At 41.5% G+C, this 17,737-nt stretch overlaps 1 protein-coding gene across 1 annotated transcript in view; it reads left to right on the top strand.

Annotated features, from left to right (window-relative positions):
- The window catches only part of CALD1 (caldesmon 1), a 183,508-nt gene that overhangs the window by 67,892 nt on the left and 97,879 nt on the right, over positions 1-17,737 (top strand). Inside the window, exon 3 of the mRNA XM_081102139.1 lies at positions 2,809-2,920. Coding sequence (XP_080958265.1) covers positions 2,850-2,920 — 71 coding nt within the window. The 5' untranslated portion in view covers positions 2,809-2,849. The remainder of the gene's footprint in view (positions 1-2,808; positions 2,921-17,737) is intronic.

Consider the following 17,737-nt stretch of genomic DNA (forward strand, 5'->3'; position numbering starts at 1 on the left):
CTCAAAAATCTAGCTTTTCATAAAACTTTTCAAGAACCCATCTGTCCCATTCATTGGCATGTCTCTTTCAGGCTGCTCTGTCCATTCGTGACACTCAGGAGCTCCACAGTTTAAAGAATCTCTCTGTCTTGACATTTCATCACTTCATTGGTTGAGAATCTGTTTCCTAATCAATGTTGCTGGAAGGAATTCGGCTTTGACTGGGGTTGGGGGAGGAAATGAGAGATTACTAGCTGGGGACATGGAAGCTACTGCTCTCAGAAGAGGGAGGGGTGGGGAAGTCACTCACAGTTCTATCCAGACGTGGCTCACCTCATATAAGAACATGCCAGCGAAGTTCAGAAGTTCTGCGATATAGGGTGTGAGGATTAAGAAAGATCTTCAACTCCACGCTGGTGTGAGACCAACCAAGAACCATTTTCACCTGCGCATGCACACACACACACTTACACACACACATACACACACACATACACACACACTCCAATGGAGAGTCACATCACATGGTACACAGATGTGCTGCCTCCTCTCCCTCAGATAGACTCACCACATGTCTACAAAGGGTAACACAGAAAGGCACTTGTCTATGTAGTCTCTCTCTCTCTCTCTCTCTCTCTCTCTCTCTCTCTCTCTCTCTCTCTCTCTTTCTCTCCCTACCCCTGAAGTGCCCCACATATATAATCAGCAGCATTTAAATGAGTAAATAATTAGATAGGAATAGAATTTTTCTCTGATTGGAAAAGAAAAATGATAAGTAAGTAATGAAAGGTGAGGAGTAGGAAGAAAAGAATGGGGAGGAGAAAGAGAATTTGTGCGAGTAGAAAGCCAGGGAGCTGCCCAGCCAAAGTGCCCACAGGAGGTTGGTCAGTCTCCCTCCCCTTGGAGTGCTCCAAGAGGCCACCGCCACCATGCCTCTTCCGGGCTGGGACTCCATCTTCCCCTGCCCATTAGCACCTCCCTGGAGGTACCGGCAGAGAAGCGGAACCCCTGTGGCTCCCAAAGGGCTGGCCGACTGCTTAGCTCGGATAAGGGAGGAGCGGAGGCTCAGAGGATGCTCTTCAAGCTACTTGGATAAATTAAGAAAAGTTAAATTGTTTGCCTCCGGACTGGCCTCTTTCCCCATTTCTGTTTGCTGTTGCTATAGTTATTGAGAAGTGGCTTGTAGACAACAAAAGGCTTTATTGAAGAGAGGAAAGAGTAGAGTTGACTCTCTCACTGCACTGTGCTCAGAACAGGAGCCCATCCCAGGGACCCGCAACTCACTTTTTTTTTTTTCATTCTGATTCCTATGATGAGACCAGGCTGGAAAATGTAGCGAAATTTCTTTATGGTTAATGAAATATTTTTTTTTATATAAAAAGGAAAATTGATCCTTCATAACTAGCAACATTTTAGAAATGTACCTTCGGTAGGAGTAAGATAGAAAAACACCTTCCAATGTAAAAGCCCCAAATAAACACCAGAATTCAAATTTCTAAAAGATTTATCAGCAGTATAAGCAATACCCTGGGGGCGGAGAAAAGGGAAACATCCAAACATTGGATCGTTTTGTTTTTGTTGGCTGAGGCTTTGTTTTTGTTTGCGTGGGGTTTTTGAAGGGGGTGGGGGTGGGGCGAGGAATGCTTGAAAAGAAAAAAGAAAACCTGACAATTTATTTAAGAAGGGCACCGACTTGGCTTCAAAATCTAAGTTTTGCTGCCTCCAACCAAGTTGCACTCGGGGATGGCTCTCGGCTGTGCGAGGCTCCTGATTTTCCTGCGCAGAGCAAATGGCTCGTCTCATGTGCACAGAAAGGCTGGAAAATATTTTTTGTGATCTGAGTGCACCAGAGTCTAGGATTCCAGAGGAAGTGGAGGCCTCCCGCTCCACACAGGAAACAATCTTCAAGCAGGCCTTAAATGCCAGATTCCAGGCCGAGTTTAACTAACCACTGACAGCTCTGTAAACAAAGCAAGGACAAAAAGAGCCCGCTTCCCCTTTTCTGGTAGTCATTTTGGGTTCGGGGGCTGCAGGGGAATTCTGGAATACTTGACTCCATGGCACAGAAGCGCAGGGGCAGCGGGCTCCGCAGCTGAAGAGCTGGAAAGGGAGGATCTTTCTGGGATTAAAACCATCACAGAGGAGGTAGGAGAGGATAAAACCGAGCGTTACCAGGAGCCGGGACTTTTAAGCTCTGGAAACAGCTTGATCCTAACGTAACCGCTTTTAAAAAATGCTGCTGCATTATGTTTATTCGTGGTACTATTGCTGCGGTCTTTATCACCATTCTGATGCTAATATTCTTTTAGGATATGCAAATTATGCCTGGGTAGACGTATGATTTTGTTTGTCTTTTATTTTTCTCTTAGTTCCTACATGTTCCCTTTCTTGCCACTTTTCTGTTTTCCCTCTAGCTTTCTTTTCCTCTTTGTTCACTATTTCATAACTTTTGTCTGTGTGTGGCTCAGCAAGTCACAAAGAACAAAACCTTTCAGTACCTCTTAAGTGGTCCCATCAATATTTCTAGTCTTCAAAACCTCTCTGACTCCTGAGGTCTTTTTATTTTTTATTTTTTTCTTAACTGTAAACCTGGAATCTTACTTATTTGCCTCAAATAGTTTCATGAATGAGACTGAATTTAACACAGAAAGGACTCAGCGCGGGAGTCAGAAATTGATCCGTGGCTACAGGATCCGTCTTCTAAGGTGTTTTTCTTAAGAGTAAAGAAAAAATGAGGGAATGAAAAAACGGTAGGGGTGGCTAAAGCAATTCATGGGAGATAATAACTCCGACTCATCGATGATATTGATTCTACCTCCTCCTCTGTAGATCCAGACATCATCTGGTCTCCCTAAACCTGAAACCACACCATGGATGATTTTGAACGTCGCAGGGAACTGAGGAGGCAAAAGCGGGAAGAGATGCGCCTGGAAGCAGAAAGGTAAGGATCTCTAGATTAAAAAATATTTTTGTATTGTGTTATTGACAATGTTGGTTTCAGGCCTCACAGATCATCACGCTGAAGGGCCAAGTATGCGGCACACTAAAATGCTTGCAGCAGTAGTTATGGAAAGTTTTCCCGTTGGTCCTCCACATTCTGCCTTTAAAAACAAACAAACATCAAGAAAAAGAGAGACTGGAGAAGGACCAAATAGTTGCATTTACAGTGCCTTTCAGAGTGGAATTTTTAAATGACAAAGGCAATGTGTGGAGAAAAGTTTCAGAAGCAGGTATACTGTTAAAATGACATAAAAATGACAAATATTGAATATTGAAAGCATTTAGGAAATGGGAGTCTTTGGTTTAAAAAAGTAAAGGCAGTAAATACCAGCTGGATCTTGTGGCACATTTTTATTCTTATTAGAAAAGCATGTAGATGCAGGAAACTGTGTATTATGGGCTCGTAGCCGGTGGGTATGTTACTGTGCGGATTTTGAGTCTAGTTGGAAGCTGCTACCTTGTGTGAGGCCTCTGTTGTGATGACTTTGAGGGCAGGTTGGGGAAATGAAACAATGCCATGCGAAGTACGGAATAGAAATGCATATTTTACATTTTTGACCTCAGAGCTAAGGACAGGGGCATTAAAAGTGGCTTAAGCCAGAGGGTCTTTAGAGAAAGCAGAGTTGGCATTCGCAGGAAGAAAATGTTAGACAATGATCTTAAAATCAAATCAGTGTTGCCTCACAGTAATTCCAGTGCACAAATGAAAAGGTGGTAATAAGATGATCCCTTAGGGATTCTGCAGGAGAAAACTGGAACTTACACCTATAACAAAAAGTTTTGGGGTCCATAGGCTCTACTTATTTGTCTGGAGAATGCAAAAGAAGAAGGTGAAATTACTGCCTTTGATTAACTTGGTCAGAGTAGGCTGCCATTCATGAAATGTTTATGCACATACATGCATGGTACCTGGGCTCTGTGGGTTCAAATCCCAGCTCTGCCACTTCTGAGCTGTGTGAGCCTGAATGAGCAAGTGACTTGTCTCTCAGTCACAGTTACCTTATTTGTAAAAGAGGCATAATATCTACATAGTTTGTGTGCTTGTGAAGATTATGGAACTTCATAAATGACCTAGCTCAGTCCCTGGCACATAGGAGGCTTCTATAAATGGTAGTTATTATTCTTTTTTAACCAGTAGCATTAGCTAAATACGTAAGAAACAAAATATCAGTATAGCCAGAACTAAACATGAACTCCAGGGGAAGGAAAAGCAGTCCTCATCCTATGATGAAACTAGCCAGGCAACGCTCCTGGAAAATGGTAAGCCATGGAGAAAGCCACGATGTAGACAGAGTGAGAAGGGAACCATGTAGGTGAGGGAATCACACCAGCAAAAGCCCAGAGGTGGAACTAAGACTCCTGGTGCAAGAAATTGTTGAGTACTTGAGGCAGAGTAAGTGGGACTTGCACCTATTGGATGTTTCTATTTCACACAAAGAGCAATAGACAGACTCAGCAGGGGAGTGGTGTGTGATGAAAATGTTAGAAAACGTTATCTACAATGGACTAGAGTATGGCGATACCAGCACTGAAGAGCTAGTATTAAACATACAGTAATGAGAGTCTGACTCAGGGCAGCGAATATGAAAACAAAGATCGAATATGATAGTCTTTATAGCAGGAGAATTAGCTAACCAATCAGGAGAGGGAGAAACTCAAAGACAATTCCAAGGAATATAAGTCTGAGGAGCTGGAAAGGTCTCTGCATTGTCCCAGTTGGGAAACTGGGATGGGTTCCATTCTTGGATAAGTATGGGAGGGAGTGTTTAATTTCCTCTAGAAACTACATACAAGTGGGGATTTCCTACAGGCCTTTGGCAATAGAAAGTTTCAATGTTTGTTCAGAAAAGGAGAGAGATTACTATCTATCTATATAAAAGCCTAAGCGACCGTCGCAACCGAAACAACTGAACGGATAACCAAACAGGGTGCGTGGGGTGACCAGGCCAGCAGCGGGGTTAGGGAGGGACGACCAAACAACTGAGCAGCAGCCTGTGTGGGGCCACCAGGCCGGCAGGGGGGTTAGTGAGGGGCGACCAAATGACCAAGCAGCAGGCTGCATGGGGCGACCAGGCCGGCAGGGGAGGGGCAGTTAGGGGGCGATCAGGTTGGCAGGCAGAGGTGGTTAGGGGTGATCAGGGTGGCAGGGGGCCAGTTAGGGGCGATTAGGCAGGCAGGCAGGTGAGCAGTTAGGAGCCAGTGGTCCTGGATTGTGAGAGGGATGTCCGACTGCCGGTTTAGGCCCGATCCTCGGGAGCCGGGCATCCCCTAAGGGTTCCTGGATTGGAGAGGGTGCAGGCTGGGCTGAGGGGACCCCCTCCCCATGCACGAATTTCATGCACCAGGCCTCTAGTTAGAGAAATAAGTTTGGGCACACTTAGTATGCCAGTAGTAGTACAAAAGCTGAAGATGGATGGCAGTGATACTGATGAGAAAACAAGTATAGAGAGAGCAAGAGGCTATAAAGACATAACGGAAGCCATCCAAGAAGACCCAACACAATCAATGAAGTAGGGAGAACCAGGGAGAGTTTGGGGGGGCACCAGTTTTGAGTGGACATTGAGGCCATGTAGGCAGCATCCAGACCCAGTGGAGCACACCTCTTATTCTCTCCAACGAGGTGGTATTTGGCCTCTGGTTCTCCTGCAAGTCCACAAAATATCTTTACCCAACAAAGATTTATTAAGCACCAACCAAGTTTCAGTGTCTGTGTTAGGGATAGGGAAAATAATGGTGAGGTATAAGTAGATACGGTTTCTGCCCTTAAGTCCCCCATGGTAAGCTAGGAAACCAAAGCACAGCAGGGTCAGAAACCAGGCCAGGCCAGAATGGGGGTGAGAGGGGCTCAGGAATGGGGCAGGAAATTGGGCATCAGGCTAGATCAGTGTCATCAGTTTCTTTGCTTCGTATGTGAATAAGGAGACAGGGAATCCATGTGAGAGGAATGTTAGAACTAACTTGCTGTGGTTAGAGCCATACTGTGATTAGAGTGAATAACCAGGGCTCTTTAGAACTAGCAGTTTGCCTAAGAATTTTCCACACAGCTGCATAGTTCATTCCTTCCAGTTTTTTTGTTTTATGTGGAAGGATATGTCTTCCTGTCTTTCTTTAATGTCAATCTTAAAAGGAATGTACTCGGGGAATCTTAGGTAGGTAGGTACCCTTAATAACCTAAAATAAATTTATACAAATGTATCCTAACCTTGTTTAACTGTCTATATTAATTCTTTGGGGTATTATATTCCATCTGATTTCTTTTCTTTCTTTTTTTAGAGAAGTACTTAAGTAAGTTCTTATATTGGTATTAAGTTTATTATTTCATGTTTCAAGGTGAACCTTCTCATTCTAATATACTGGGTTCTGGTATGTAAGCCCATGTTTACCTTTTGGGATTTTGTAAAATCTGATCATTTATGGGAATAGTGAAGGTCAGGCTTTGTGGTCCAGCCAACTTTGAGGGGAAAGTTGAGGGTGTGTACAGGAAACAGATGGCCAGAACCAGAAGTCAAGGGCTGCCTAAAATCGTGGTTTTGATCTGAAGATAAAGGGCATGTAAGACCTTGGGCAAGTCCCTTTTCCTTTCACTTTAGACTTTGGCTTTCTCATCTGTAGTAGGAGTCGGCGTTTTCTTTGGGGGATTGGTGGTAACTTTTACTTTCCTTTTACTTTTGGTATTATCTAAGTTTCTCTTACAATGATCATAAATTACTCAAGTTAAAAACAAAACAATAAGGCAATTTTATATTTTGGAAAATGTGATTCTATAGTCCTACACATTATGCTTAAGAAAACTTAACTTTCCTTTGGATTTAGGGAAATAAAGAAAGAACTCAACCCCAATCTGGAGTGGTGGTGGAGTAAATTAGCAGAAGTAGAGTGGCCCCAAGGCTCGGAACTGCAGGTTCATTTATTCACACACTCATTCGACAAATTTTTATTGGGCATCTACTCAGCTCCAAGTTCTATTTTGAGCACTGAGGACAGAGCAACAGAATGACAGAATTGAGAAGAGTGTGCATAATGCTTTTCAACCTTTATAAAACCAAGTGGTGATCAAGAAACTACATTTTTATATCTTCAAATATAATATGGTCCTGGCCAGTGTGGCTCAGTTGGTTGAGTGTCATCCTATATATTGAGAGGTTGCATGTTCCATTCCCACTTAGGGCATGCACCTGAGTTGTGGGCTTGGTCTCCTGTAGAGGGTGTGCAGGAGGTGGTGATGCATGTTCCTCTCTCCCCCTCACCCTTCCTCTAAAATCAACAAAAACATATATATGTGCTTTACCCCTGTAGGCTGTGTGGGGGAAGAGAGGCTGTGATTTTCCATCTGTTACCCACAAAGGCTTTCCAAATAAAAATGCCCTGTTGTTTTAATTAGTTGTTATTGAGTTTGACTAGCAGGTGCAGTTCTACTTTGCAATGATAAATAATTTAAAACTTATACTCTCACCAGATGTTATAACCACAAATTAAAATAAGCCAGACTCTCATATATGTTATTCCTCAGAAACAGATCTTCATGCCATGCTGGTTTTCATGTGCTTGGCAATTACTCACCACATCATGGCTGCCCTAAAACTGGTGCACACACACCTCATTCTGAGGGTTACAGTCCAGTCCATTTCAAATCATCCAGCTTTCCATAATCTAGACTGCAAACCTAGTTAATAAAACTATCTTCCCTTCTTTGTCCTGAGCCTTAGCCTGTGCATCTTTTTGCTATTCGTCTTTTCCTGTCCTTCATTTGGCTCTCCCACTGAGTCCTTCAGATGAGGTCTTTAGATTGGTAGAACGTACTTCATTCGGTCATCAAAAGTATATATGTGAATACCTACAAAGTACAAGATACTGTACTGACCCATAGCGATGAGTGGACAGTCCAGGCAATGTCCCAGCAGTCACCAAGCTCATATTCTAGGTGGATCAGAACTTTGGAGCAATGATTTTCAACCTTTTTCATCTCATGGCACACATTAACTAATTGCTAAAATTCTGTGGCACACCAAAAAAATATATATTTTTTGCCGATCTGACCCAAAAAAAAGGTATTGTTGTGTTAGCTGTTGTCATTTTTTTATTAATAGACTATCTAAGGGAAAAGAATTTAGTCCCCCTGCCTAAGTAGCCAGGTATTACATTTTTTAAAAATTCTTGTGGCACACCAGTTGGAAATCACTTCTTTAGAGCAATCTTTACCAAAAGAGATAGAAAAAAATTGGCAAAAAGACGCTATTTGTACACATCTCAAATTGAACTATATCTTTTAATGGGTTACGTATTTGAAGATACAGAGAACTAACTAGTTTTGCTGTTTATTATTCTGCACCTGTCTCATGGGAAGAAAAAATTAATAGGTATATTCTGCTTCTCTTTCTGTCACTGTGTTTTATCCAAATCCCTCTCCGCCTTTGTCTCTGTATTCCTCAGTGCGTCTTAATGCATGTTGCTCTGGTCCATACGCGTCTTCAACACTTATTGACACGTTTTCGTATGTCCTCCCATCCATGCACCTAATCTGTCTGCTCTGGATTATGTAGGCACCTGCTTTTGTATCCTCAAGGGATACTTTTGGTAGGGGAAGGAGGAACAATTTCAAAGGGCTCAAATTCACCTCTCTTCCTAGGCAACAAGTACAAAAGCATGCTAAGCCTTTGATGTGTATGTGCAAAGATGAACTGATCATAGCACCAACAATAGGTATGTCTGAATAGAACATATATGTTCTGTATCATTGAAGGAACACAGAGAATCATAATGGTGGGAAGTAGTAAAAAGCTTACCATTAAGAGCATGGACTGTTGCATTAGGCAGCTGTGCTCTCATATACCAGGTCTGCCGTTTTCCTCATCTGTAAAATGGGGAAAAATAATAGTGCCCATCTCATAGGAGTTGTGTGAGAATAAAAAGAGATAATACGTGAAAGTAGTAACAATGCTAATCATCTAGTGTTTATTAGATAATTATTATATGTAATACATTACGTATTATATTATATATTACATATATAATATAGTATATACTTATTATTGAATTATTACTGTTATTATTTATTTACTAGAGGCCCGGTGCACGAAATTCGTGCATGGGTAGGGTTCCTAGGCCAGGCCGGCGATCAAGGCCAATCTGCGGGGTGACCCGTGGTGTGATTGGGGGTGACCACTGGCACCTGCCTTGGCTGGCCTGGTGCAGCCCGCTCGCCAGCCCCAGCCCCTGCTGCTGCTGCTGCCGGTAGGAGTCTGCGGGCTGGGGGCAGCTCCTGCATTGAGCATCTGCCCCCTGGTGGTCAGTGCACGTCATAGTGACTGGTCGTTCAGCCAATTTGCATATTAGGGTTTTATTATATGGGATTCAATAAACATCACTATTAGTTATTACTATGACCTATTTTAATTCCCTGCAACACACAAAGAATTAAAGATATATTTTTCTATTTACCATAAAACAAAACAAAACATGAAAGTTTTCACCCTGACTGGTTGCTCAGTGGTTAGAGCGTCGGCCCTCTGACCAAGGGGTCGTGGGTTAGATTCCTGGTCAAGGGCACATACCTCTGCTGCAGGTTTGATCCCTGGCCCTGGTCAGAACACACACAGGAGGCAACCAATAGGTGTGTCTCTCTCACATTGATGTTTCTCTCTCTCTCCCCCTTTCCTAGCTCCCTTTTACTCTCTAATGATCAATGGAAAAAATATCCTCCTGTGAGGATTAAAAAACAAAGAACAAAAACAAAACATGAAGCTTTTCTTTCTATACTTATCAGAGATACAAGAGTTTAAGAAGATGGAGAGCAGGAATTTGCTATTGAGTGACGTTTTGAGTGGGTGTGACTGGTAACCAGTCTGAGGAAGGATTGCATTGTCTCAGCTAGAAGAGTTCACACCATTTCAAGTTGAGCCCTTCTTTTACATTTGGCCAAAGAGATGTTTGAGCTCTGGCACGTCTGCCGGGACCCTACAGTGCCGTTTTATCCATGAAGAGATCTGGAGTCACATATGCTACTGCTCCCAGTGCTGGGTTTGCTTTCACAACAAGCAGCTCTCTCACTTTTCAAGACGTGAACTCATTACATTCCCAGCTCATGCTCTCCACACCCAATGTGAGTTCCTCTTTCTGATCAGAAGAAAGGGCTCTATTGTAGAATTGGGTTATCAGAATCAGAGGCTCACAGACATAAATCAGGGGAATGAAAACACACTCGCTGTTGTCATCGTTCATACATTTTTATGGGCCTCTGAAATACTGATGGTTAGACATGCAAAAGTAAACATTTATACTACACCAGAAAAACAACAACGACTTTCAAAAATCCATTGAGTCTAAGTTGTCCTTTCCCAGAATGCTATCACCAAAATCTTTTACATGATTTAACAGCATGGCCAATCAATGATTATGCAGCATGCGTGCACACACACCAACATTTTAGTCACAGTGCTTAGCACTGTGACCTGAAACTGTAAATCAAAATCTTTTCAATGCAATGTTTTGTTCTTCTGTAATCAGAAAATTATTTTCCATTAGGAAGTTAATAACATATTCCTTTAAAACTGTCTGAATTATTAGAGTAGCTAAATTTGTCCAAAACTTCCCTTCAGACCAGCTTTCACTGACCTAACAACTCCTCTGGGCCTAAAAGCACCCACTGTATGGTGATCAGCGGAGCACCAGGAGTCTAAGACCCACCCAAGGTGACATTCATTTAATAAAAATTGAAAATCTAGATTAAGTACCTCACATGCTGGCCCATAGCTTCATTCCTAGCTGGAAAAAAATGTGGCATACCTATGGATTGATACACTTAGAGTTTAAAGCAGCAGTGAAATTTTTTTTACAGTCTGTATATGTTACATTTATAATTATCAATCTTCCGTCACCTAAGGAAAGGCAGGATGATGTGTCGTGTGTGGATGACGCAGTCTAACAGACCTGGGTTCGAATCCTGAATTTGGCAACCTACTAGTTGGGTGACCTTGTGTCAAATTACTTAAACATCTCTTGCTTCTATTTCTTTAAGTATAACAATGCAAATAATTATTCTGCCTCACAAAGTCATTGTAAAGGTTAAGATAGTTAACCCACACAGAGAAATTAACCCAATGGCTGGCATGTAGTACATGCTCAACTAATGTTTAATGTTGTTATTAAAACCATATTTGGTGCAAAATAATATTTTACAGATTTTGTATTAATTTGTCAATGCAGTCATTATAATTTGCTGCATCCTCACTACAAAGCTTCTTTCCTACATCGACCTTGATACATACTAAGATGTTTCTATTAAGGTTGGGAAAGAGTTAAATCTTTTGGTCACATCGAAGTGGACCACACAAATATAATTGGCATATGAGGATTTTGAAATCACATATTGTAACCATGTGGTTAATTTCTAAGTCATCAATGATATATCATTTACTTTAAATATAGTGTATAAACATAAATCAGAATTTCACCTGAAGAGTGCAGTTCAGCAAAAATAGTTAGTTCTTAAGTAGAAAAAAGTATCGGACAGTATAAAGGAACCATTATTTGTTTGGCATCAACCAAGTGCTGGGAGAGGTGATGCACTTTATATCATTTAATTGTCAAAACAACCCTATGACTTTATCTTAGTCTCCTCAGGCTCCTCTAACAGAATAGCATAGACCGAGTGACTTATAAATAACAGAAATGTATTCCTCATGGTTCTGGAGGCTGGGAAGTCCAAGTCCAAGGTGCTGACAGACTCAGTGTCTGGTGAGGGTCCACTCACTGGTGCATGGACAGCTATCTTTTCACGGTGTCCTTTCTTGGCCGAAACTCAAGGGAGCTCTCTGGAGTCGCTTTTGTAAGGGCACTTATTTCGCCTAATCACCTCCCAAAAGGTCATCCCATTGGGGGTCTGGTTTTAACATATGAACTTGGGGGGACACAAACATTCAGTCCACAGCAGACATGGCTATTTTTAGCCCTATTTTACAGTTGAGGAATCTACAGGTCTGAAAGATTAATTAACATATCTACCTTCGTATCACTAGGGAGTGCAATCTGGTTTGCCTATCCCAAATCTCAAAACCTTTCCACTATAATAAATTGATCAACAGAATTTTTCCATGGTTGTCTTGGTTGAAGGTTCCAAGTAACTCCCTAAGATGGGGGGAAAAAAATCACTTAAAGCAATTTTGTGGCCACAGACTAAATGAAGCTATTGGGCCTAATTGCACTGTTCTTTGTGCTCATTCAGGTAAATTGCTTGCATGTGTAGACACAGTCATTGTTTTGTCTACCCTCAAAAAATCTCCCATGATAGTCCCATTTCACAGAAAAACAAAAACAGAGAAGACCCAGTTTTCCCCCTCAAGCCGAAGAGGGCTGTTGGCATAACTGTTCTTGGCTTTCCTCTGGATTTCTCTCAGCAAGACTGGATTCGCCATTAGGACAGGGACTTAGTCACATCATCACTCATAAAGGCTTAAGGCTGTCAATGACCTGATAGATGAACTTCTGCAGTGGAAGGCTGCTTTTTCATTTTGGGACCACACACTACTTTGAGTCTCTGATGAAAGCCATAGACTCTCCTCCAAGGAACACGCACACACGCACCCACAACACTTGGCACTTATTTTCGGTGGTGTCATGGACCTCCATCCACAGACCTTCTGGGGGCCCATGAACTCTGGGCCAGAAATCCTTGATCTAATGAATTTTAAAAGTTTCATTTTACATATGAAGAAACTTAAGTCTAGGGATGATGACCTGTTCAAGATAAGCAGAGGCAGCTAAGCTGAGGCAGAGCCTGCCTGCACAGAGCAGACCCTGAATGAATGGATCTGTCTGTAAAAAAAAAAAAAATAATAAAAAATAAAGAAATGCCATGGCTATTGATTAGGAAAATAGAGCATGTTTTTAGGATAAATAGTGCGTACTACAGTGTTTTGCATGTAGAATTTTTTTATTTAAAACGTTTATGGATATTTCTAAATAAAAGGAGGTTAGTTTGGATTACTTCATGGTGAATAAAATGAAAAGCAAAGAAAAGTAAGTGGCTAAGCAGAGTGAAAACAGTTAACTGGTAGGAAACTGGGAATTAGACTTTACCATCTGAGTCAAGAAGGGGAAAAAACTGTGATCATTTTGCTAATAGAACCTGATTTGCCATCAATTTTGGAAGTCTTTTATTTGATCTATGTGGTCTTGGCAAGATTTCTTTAAACAAAGCTTAATTGTGATACTTAGTTATTATGTAGGATTTCTTCATCCTTACCAGTTTCATTTTAGCAATTCAAAGGATATTTCTCTCTACATATGAAAGAAATAAAAACTGACTTGAATCCTGAGAGGATTGGTGTTTTACCTTTACTGCTACTATCTTTGGGAGGATAGGGCAGATGGGAACGGACACAGATATGTTGCCTCCCAGAAAGCAGGATCATTCAGACCTGGGTTTGAATCCCAGCTGGGTCATCAAAGATAACTCTACTTAGTCTTTCTAAGCCCATTTCCTCATCAGGAAAATGGCCATTATAACAGTTCTCCCTCATAAAGTTTCATGTAGACTATAAAGCACTCGATAGATAGATGATAGATTGAAATAAATGGATGGATGGATGGATGATTAGGTAATATATGATACTAGAGGCCTGATGCACAAAATTCATGCAAGAGTAGGCCTTCGAAGCTCCAACTGCCTCAGCAGCCCTCATAGCCGGGGTTTCATCCGGAAAGTCGTCTGGACGGTCGTTCCGCTGTTCGGCCGTTTGGTCGGTGTGCATATTATGCTTTTATTATTATAGCTATATATGAATATATGATTAGTGCTCATTAGTGTTACCTGTTGTCGCTATTTTCAGCTGAGTAGAGGACACGGTAAGGGAGGTGCTATCAGAAAAGTACTCTCCAGTGTCATCTCCTAAGAAATTCAGCTCCTCAGCAGCTTCCTTCTGGGGTTTCTGAGTCACTGAACATGGGCCCAGTTCCCATATCTTCAGACAATCTGGTATCTGATCTCTGCTTTGTTTCAAACCTGTTTTGGCAGCCACCTTGAACATGATGGGAGAATTATGGATATAAAGTCTCTATACTGAAAAGAAAATCTGCTCCTTACTTTTAAAACTCTTCCCTCATTTCCCCTCCTGCTTTAAAATCAAGATAAAAATGCAGGATAGTTTGGTATCTAACACATCAGGCCTTTTTCTCAATCATCTATACACCCATTATTCAATTAATCATATATTAAAATAGTTTATTTGCCTTGTGGGATTATTTCTTTTTCCATATTACATAATTATGGTTTCAGTACCACAAAAGCAGTAACCAAAAGCCTCTCAACAATTTATATTTAAGTACTGTCCTAATAAAGAAAGATGTGCCTAGTTTTTGCAAAATGACTTTTAGCCATTTTAGTCTACATTACTGATTTTATTCATTCTCTTAATGAAAAGGCCAATACATATAATATGTAATGTACAGGGAAGTTATAAATCATTAAAATGCATACATTGTAAACTTATCACTTAGCTTAAGGACTAGAGCATTTCCAACACCAGTGGAACTCCCTGCAGCGGGAACCAGGCACACAACTTTCTCTATATTATTTGTACGAGTTTATATATATTGCTGAGAGTCTTTCGTTACTGCTTTAGAGCGAACAAGAAGCCTGCCTTTCTAAACACACCGGACCAAACGGGTCCTTCTGCCGTCTCAAGCTGGGAAATTTGGAGAAGTATTAGAAGAAGTCTGACGAGCAAAGAATTCTTATCAAAATCAAATAAAAATGGAACGCAGACTATCAAATATGTGTGCTGACTGTATCTACCCTGCCTGTTGGTTTTCTCACTGATAAACCAGGAAGAGGAGGTCTGCATTTGTAGCCATCATGTGGCCAGGTGGGAATGGCAGACGGGAATGATTAGACTATTTCAAATTCTTAGTCAAGGGAAATCTGCCTCAATTGACTTGAAGTCTTCTGGGGAAGTTCTTGATCTTTATTATTCCAAAGGTCCTTAACAGTGTTGCAAGAAAGTATCACTGATGCCCTAGCTGGTTTGGTTCAGTGGATAAAGCATCGGCCTGCAGACTGAAGGATCCTGGGTTCGTTTCCCATCAAGGGCACATGCCTGGGTTGCAGGCTTGATCCCCAGCAGGGAGCATGCAGGAGGCAGCCAATCAATGATTGATCTCTCATCATTGAGGTTTCTGTCTCTCTCCCTCTCCCTCTCCCTTCCTCTCTGAAATTAATAAAAATTTATTTTAAAAAAAAAGTACCACTGGGCATAACACATGAGCATGTTGGAATGGTTTGGCTATGTAAATAGATTCTCCTTCATCTGTGAATGAGGTTAAAGAGGAATCGTGTGCATAATTTGTGACTAAAATCAGTGCTTTTCACTAGTTTGCTATCTATAGCAGCGGTCATCAGCAGCTGGAAAACCAGTTTCAGTCTATTGTAAGTCTTCAGGAATTCAGATTCCTCCATTTTTTTATTTTTATCATTTATTCTGGGATCGTAGAAAAGTATAACTTCACACTATTTATAAGTAAAGCATTTGATTAGCATGTTAAATATGTAAGCTACATTCCATGGCGTAGTTTTTAAACACTTGAATTTTAAAAACACTTCGTTTTTAAAACTTTTTTTAAAACTTTGGAAACATTCACATTTACATTTAAAAGCCTAATTTGCTCATTATAAATCAGTTTTGCCTATGCAGTTTTTAAACAAGTTTGTAATGTTTTGCTAGCCTGGCAGAAGTCACCAGGTAGACTGAACATATTTTCAAAACTGAATCTCTTTTAACATATTTCATAATTAGCCCTGGCCTTCCTTCCAGCTAGTTTAGATCAGTGAACAGTGACGTTGTATTTGAGATTAGTACCAATTGACTGAGTTAAAAATATGAGGGTTTATTTTCCATGTTAATAACTCCCTGCATCGCATACAGTTCCTTTGTTGGAATAAAAATCTCGGTAAAGTACACATCAGCCACTATAAATAGCAGCCGTCCGCCTGTACATTCAGGAGTGTCTCCGGAGAGTGTATTATAAACTGCGCATTGTTTAGAATGGGAAATTCTTTCGATGTTCATATTTTCCACTGTGGGTGACATGCACTATCCCGTGTCACATCTTCACCGCTCCGGCTTCCATCTTCCTGGGCTGCTCAGGAATCCAGCCGAGAGATGCCGAAGATGGCTCAGTATTGTGCTCTTATTTTCCGAAGGCTCTCCGGCCCTTGCTATGCAGTGGGAATTTTGCACATTTCAGGGCTCTCCAAACGAAAGCTTGATGACTCCCAGAGCCGGCACCAGCCACTAGGTAATGAAAGAGTCCTTTATTTCCGGAGCCGGTTGCTCCCCTGTGCTTACTTAGAATAACAGCAGCCCGCCCATGTTCGATTCCCACAGAAAACCTTGCTTTGTTGGCAGGTCTTTCTGGGCAACTCCAGGGACTAATATGGGAAATAACTAAACAGGAAGCGAACAAACAGACGAGCAGGATGGGCTATCGTGCTGGTTCGGAGACAAGCAACCTCAGCAACTATACTTCCACTGCCTCCTTCCCAAGGCACCCTTGCAACTGCAGTGGATGTGCACCTCTGCCCACTCCTTCCTTGAACAGCCCTGCTGTTTCTCTAATCAGTACGGTTGTGTAGTTCCTGTTTTGTTTTGTTTTATAAGTGGGGACCCACTAGGGAGGATCTAATACTCCCTCGCCATTTCTCTTTCCTTTATGAAGAAGATGGGAAACTACCGTTTAGGGGCCTCGTTTGGACAAAAATTGTGATACAGAACGTGTTGCTGTCTGATGCTCTTCCTGCTACTGCCCTTTTAAGAGTCCTTAATTCTTCCCACATAACCATGAAAGCCAAACATTCCAAATGTATGTCTTCTGAGTCAGCATCCTCAGAAGCATCATTAATACAGAAGTTCCATAGTTTGTCAACAGACCAGGATGAAGTGTTTGTAAAACTCAGGGCTGAGGTAGGATGGAAATTCCTGATTCTTTCACGAACATAAATTCTGTCTCATTAAGGCATTTGTCAGCGCTATGGTAGAGCTGAACTGGGGAGGCATACCCTTCAGAAAGGAGTTAGTTTACCGTGGGAACTCTGCCTGAACTGCGGAATTACTGCTAGGAGACAAACTCTGGTATCCTGTTGGGTTATGTGGTCAGAAATGAAGGCTCTCTCTCCCACTTCTCTGAAAAGGGTTTGGACATCCGTCATTGGGCCCAGCCTTGTAAAGTAACACATCCAGGAATGCACAGTAGCAGGGTTAAATCTGGAAACCTTGTCTTTTACTCTGACTTTGGATAAAGGTTGAGCAGATCTGGGCTTCCTCATCTGTAAAACAGAACTAACACTTCTCAGGGTAGTTGAGAAAATTAAATGAGATATGGACAAATGCCATCCAAAGGGTAAAGGATGGTGCACGGGAATCATGTAGGGGTTCCTGTGTGATTCATTTAAATCAGATTCACTTCTATTTAACTCTATATGGAGTCGCAAATTCCATTCCAGCCATATCCTGTGCTTTCACACCTCTCACTCTATCTTATGCTCAGGCACTCCAGGCTTTCAAAAGTCAGACAGAAAACATGCTATAAAATGTTACCTGTCACTCTCCCTAGAGCCTATCGCCTCTAGAGAGGACTTAAGATGCCAACTGCAGATTAGAAGAAGCAAAGCCATTTTATCTTTTCTTTCCCTGTAGTCATAAATTGAGGAGAAAATTCAAAAGATTTTAAATGACGGCTTTTTTACTCACCCCAAAAGTCCAGCTCA

Source organism: Myotis nattereri, assembly GCF_964212035.1.
Source record: "Myotis nattereri genome assembly, chromosome: 11".
In the NCBI taxonomy this organism is placed as follows: Eukaryota; Metazoa; Chordata; class Mammalia; order Chiroptera; family Vespertilionidae; genus Myotis; species Myotis nattereri.